Source organism: Penaeus vannamei, unplaced genomic scaffold (assembly GCF_042767895.1).
Source record: "Penaeus vannamei isolate JL-2024 unplaced genomic scaffold, ASM4276789v1 unanchor436, whole genome shotgun sequence".
Classification (NCBI taxonomy): Eukaryota; Metazoa; Arthropoda; class Malacostraca; order Decapoda; family Penaeidae; genus Penaeus; species Penaeus vannamei.
Window position 1 is genome coordinate 91 of NW_027213440.1, and position 4,910 is coordinate 5,000.

A 4,910-nucleotide genomic window follows, 5' to 3' on the forward strand; every position below is an offset into this window, starting at 1 on the left:
ATTATTATTGTCATTATTATCATTATTGTTACTATTGCTATTATCATTATTATAATAATTATGATTGTTATTATTTTTACTATTATCATTGTCATCATCATCATAATCATCCTCATTTTTATTATCTTTATCACTACTACTACTTTAAATGTTATTATCATTATTACAGTTATCATCATTATCTTCGTAATTATTATCATTTTCACTGTTATTATTGTCATTATCACTATTTTTATTGTTATTACAATTATTGTTATGACTAACAACATCATTATTATTTTCTTTTCTATTATCATTAGCATTGTTGATCATCACAATTACAACTATCACTACTATTTTTTATTATCATCATTCTCATTATCATTATAATTGTTATTGCTGATGTGTTGTTATTGTTGCTAATATTCTCACCATCATCATTATCATCGTCATCATCATCTTTTTCATAAATATCATTTTCATCATCAATAGTACTATTATAATATACTCAATTCCAGCTGCCATTTATATTCACTAATATAATGACGAAAATGTGTACATACAATCCACAGGAATTCCCTCTGTTTCCGATTTGTGTGTGTGTGTGTGTGTGTGTGTGTGTGTGTGTGTGTATGTGTGTCAGTTTGTGTGTCAATTTGTGTGTGTGTGTATGTGTAAGTTTGTGTGTCAATTTGTGTGTGTGTGTGTGTGTCAGTTTGCGTGTCAATTTGTGTGTGTGTGTGTGTCAGTTTGTGTGTCAATTTGTGTGTGTGTGTGTGTGTGTCAGTTTGTGTGTCAATTTGTGTGTGTGTGTGCGTGTGTCAGTTTGTGTGTGTGTGTCAATTTGTGTGTGTGTGTGTGTCAATTTGTGTGTGTGTGTGTGTCAGTTTGTGTGTGTCTGTGTCAGTTTGTGTGTGTGCGTGTGTGTGTGTGTGTGTGTGTGTGTGTGTGTGTGTGTGTATGTGTGTGTGTGTCAGTTTGTGTGTGTGTGTCAATTTGTGTGTGTCAATTTGTGTGTGTGTGTGTGTCAGTTTGTGTGTGTCTGTGTCAGTTTGTGTGTGTGCGTGTGTGTGTCAGTTTGTGTGCATGTGCATGTGTTTGTATGTATATGTATTTTCACCACATTGCACGTATTCTCACTATCCATTTTTCCAAAGATACCTGGACAATACGTCTTGCTCAAACAGTGATAATAAAAAACCAGAGATAATGTAATCTGCCGCATTAGCCACGTAAGGGATCGTGTATATAAAGGGATCGTGTATGTAAATGGCTTCCAAGCAGACGAAACTCAGCCCGCCAAGATGATCGGAAAACTTTCACTCCTCCTCCTCGTCTGCGTCGCCGTCGCCGTAAGTCCCGGATGTTTTCGGTCGTTTCCTTTGAACTTTTGGGCTCGTCTTTTCGCTGACCTTTGACCTGTTGCCCCCCCCTCTCTTGTCCCTAGAGTGGAAACCCTGCGGCGGGGAAGCCATGGCACTGGAAGTCCCCCAAGCCTCTTGTGGAACCACGCGGACCCGCCCCTGGTACAATTTTTTTCCCCCCTGGTGCTCTCATTTCCTATCTCTATGGTATAAATTCATGGTATATATGTAGTTTAGAGTTTAATAATTAAAGAGAAAAAGGTTTTGATATCAAATTTGGAAACCATAGCCACACCGCGCATCGTAGGAGGCACCGAGGCCGTCCCTCACTCGTGGCCCCACCAGGTGGCTCTCTTCATCGACTTAATGTACTTCTGCGGCGGTTCCCTCATCTCCAGCGAGTGGGTGCTCACGGCCGCTCACTGCATGGATGGGTATGTTGTGTTTTTTTTCCTTTTTGGCAAACCTTTATTTGCTCTTTCTTCCTGTTCTTCCTCTTCTTCTTCTTCTTCTTCTCTTCCTCCTCCACCTCTATTTGCTCCTCTTCCTTCTTCTTCTTCTTCTCCTCCTCCACCTCTATTTGCTCCTCCTTCTTCTTCTTCTTCTACTACTACTTCTTCTTCTTCTTCTCCTCCTCATTCATTCTCCTCCTCCTCCGTCTTCTTCTTCTTCTTCATCTTCTCCTCCTTCTTCTTCTTCTTCTCCTCCTCCTCCTCCTCCTCCTTCTTCTTCTCCTCCTCCTCCTTCCTTCTCCTCCTCCTCCTCCTCCTCCTTCTTCTTCTTCTTCTTCTTCTTCTTCTTCTTCTTCTTCTCCTCCTCCTCCTCCTCCTCCTCCTTCCTCCTCCTTCTTTTTCTCCTCCTCCTCCTCCTCCTCCTCCTTTTTCTTCTTCTCCCTTAAATCTACAGACTTGCTATTATTTAAGAGATGAAAGATGTTAACGGTTAGTAGTTTCTTAGCATCGTTCGACAAAATGTGTTTAATAAGATAATACATTTATTTTCCTCGTTTTTTCTCTCTCTTTCTTTCTTTATCTCTTTCGTTCTCTCTCTCATTCTCTGTATCTCTTTCTCTTTCTTTCTTACTCTCTCTCTCTTTCTCTCTTCTCTTCTGTTCTGTTCTGTTCTTTTCTGCTCTCTCTCTCTCTCTCTCTCTCTCTCTCTCTCTCTCTCTCTCTCTCTCTCTCTCTCTCTCTCTCTCTCTCTCTCTCTCTCTCTCTCTCTCTCTCTCACTTTCTCTCTCTCTCTAAAGCAATCTATCTGTCTCTGTCTCTTTTTCTCTCCCACTCCCTGTCTCTTCCACGCGAGAAGCAGTATCAAACCAATAAAAACCCTCCCAAACACATCTATCCCGTCTTCTCCCTTTTTCTCTCACCTCTCCTGCAGCGCCTTCTACGTGGAGGTGGTGATGGGCGCCCACAACATCCGGGAGGTGGAGGCCAGCCAGATCACCGTGTCCTCCACCGATTTCTTCACCCACGAGGATTGGGACTACAGCACCCTCACCCACGACCTCGCCCTCGTCAGGCTGCCCTACGCTGTGGAATTCAACGGTGAGGGTGGGCGGGGGGACGGGAGGTGTGGGGGTGGGGGGGTTGGGGGTTGGGGGGGTTGGGGGTTGGGGGGGTTGGGGGGAGAATGCTGGATCTCATGGTTTGCACTTTTTGGGGATCTTTTTTATATTTCTTTGGTTGTTTATTTGTCTGGTTTGGAATTATTATTATTTTATTATTATTATTATTATTATTGTTATTATTATTATTATTATTATTGTCATTATCATTATTATTATCATAATCATCATTTTTATTACCAATATTATTATGATTATTATTATCATCATCATTAATATAACCATTATCATTATCATTATTATTATCATCATTATCATCATCACGAGTCTGAAATTATCTTTTTGTTGATAAATTTTCTTAATTTCTCATTGCGATAGATTACATCCAGCCTGTTAGCCTGCCTGCCGTTGATGTGCCTGTCAGTAAGGTCGTCACGCCCACTGGTTGGGGCCGCCCCTCCGACAGTGAGTTTCCGATTGCTTACGTAACTCTGGAGAATGTTACAGAAACGACTGTTTTCTCTCTCTCTCTCTCTCTCTCTCTCTCTCTCTCTCTCTCTCTCTCTCTCTCTCTCTCTCTCTCTCTCTCTCTCTCTCTCTCTCTCTCTCTTATTTTTTATTTTATTTTTTATCTATTTTTTTTATTTATTATTTTTTTTTTTAGGAATGACCGATGCGAATGAAAAATTTCTTTTTTTTTTTGAAACGAAAAAAATGAATGAAAAAAATGCGAATGAAAAAATGAAAAAAAAATGAAAAATGAAAAAATGAAAAAAAAAAAAAAAATCAAAATGTCTTTGTTCACTCAGGTGTCAGCGGAACCTCCGACGTCCTCCGTCAGGTGGACGTCCCCGTCATGGCCAACGCTGACTGCGACGCCGTGTATGGCATCGTCGGCGACGGCGTTGTCTGCGTCGACGGCGCCGGCGGCAAAGGCACCTGCAACGTGAGTAAATCCGTATATGAGACAGAAAGAATGATAATAAAAAAAAATCTAACATACCCTTACCCGAAGGAGAGAGAAAATTGAAAAAAGATAATAATATAAAAATGAAAAAATCTGAAACCTGGGCAAAGAATAATAAAAAATCTAACATTACCCGAAGAAGATAGAAAGAATTGAAACGAGATAACAATTATAAAAAAAATGAAAAAATCTGAAACCTGGGCAAAGAATGATAAAAAATCTAACATACTTTACCCGAAGGAGAAAGAAAGAATTGAAAAAAAAAATAAAAAAATTAAAAAATCTGAAACCTGGGCAAAGAATAATAAAAAATCTAACATACTTTACCCGAAGGAGAGAGAAAGAATTCAAAAGAGATGACGATAATAAAAAAAAAATGAAAAAATCTGAAACCTGGGCAAAGAATAATAAAAAATCTAACATACTTTACCCGAAGGAGAGAGAAAGAATTAAAAAGAGATAACAATAATAAAAAAATGAAAAAATCTGAAACCTGGGCAAAGAATAATAAAAAATCTAACATACCCTTACCCGAAGAGAGAAAGAATTAAAAAGAGATAACAAATATAAAATAAAAAATCTGAAACCTGGGCCACGGGGAGTACCTTAGGCCGTCCAATTTCAGGAAAGAAAAGCTCCTTTAGGCACCCCATTTCGCCGTTTCCTTTTTTATTAGATTAAATGATAGTATTTGTGTTTACATATGGTTTGTATCTTTAAAACATAAATACACGTTCTATTTTTAAAACAAAACAAAATTTTGCTTTTTCCAGCGTCATTTTCACATTTTTTTCGAGAGTTTAAGAGAATGGAAGTGCTTCCGAGTTCGGAGGGAGATGCCAGTTTGTTTGTTTTTCTCTCTCTTTCTTTCTCTTCTTGAGACTCGATGCAGCGACACACTTACCAATCACACTTTCCCCCCCCCACCCCCACCGCCTTCCCCACAACCGACTCCTCCCCCAGGGTGACTCCGGCGGCCCCCTCAACCTCAACGGCATGACCTACGGCATCACCTCCTTCGGGTCCTCCG

At 39.7% G+C, this 4,910-nt stretch overlaps 1 protein-coding gene across 7 annotated transcripts in view; it reads left to right on the top strand.

Annotated features, from left to right (window-relative positions):
* Positions 1-1,236: 1,236 nt before the first annotated feature.
* Positions 1,237-4,910, top strand: part of LOC113817089 (chymotrypsin BI-like) — a 4,754-nt gene continuing 1,080 nt past the window's right edge. For all 7 annotated transcript variants that reach the window (XR_011398428.1, XR_011398431.1, XR_011398433.1 and 4 more), the window contains exons 1-7: positions 1,237-1,331; positions 1,427-1,505; positions 1,633-1,777; positions 2,727-2,893; positions 3,292-3,378; positions 3,723-3,859; positions 4,844-4,910. The exon at positions 4,844-4,910 is cut by the window's right edge. Coding sequence is in view for 1 of the 7 variants with exons in the window: in XM_027369089.2 (XP_027224890.2) it covers positions 1,284-1,331; positions 1,427-1,505; positions 1,633-1,777; positions 2,727-2,893; positions 3,292-3,378; positions 3,723-3,859; positions 4,844-4,910 (730 nt within the window). In the remaining 6 variants the exon portion in view is untranslated. The remainder of the gene's footprint in view (positions 1,332-1,426; positions 1,506-1,632; positions 1,778-2,726; positions 2,894-3,291; positions 3,379-3,722; positions 3,860-4,843) is intronic.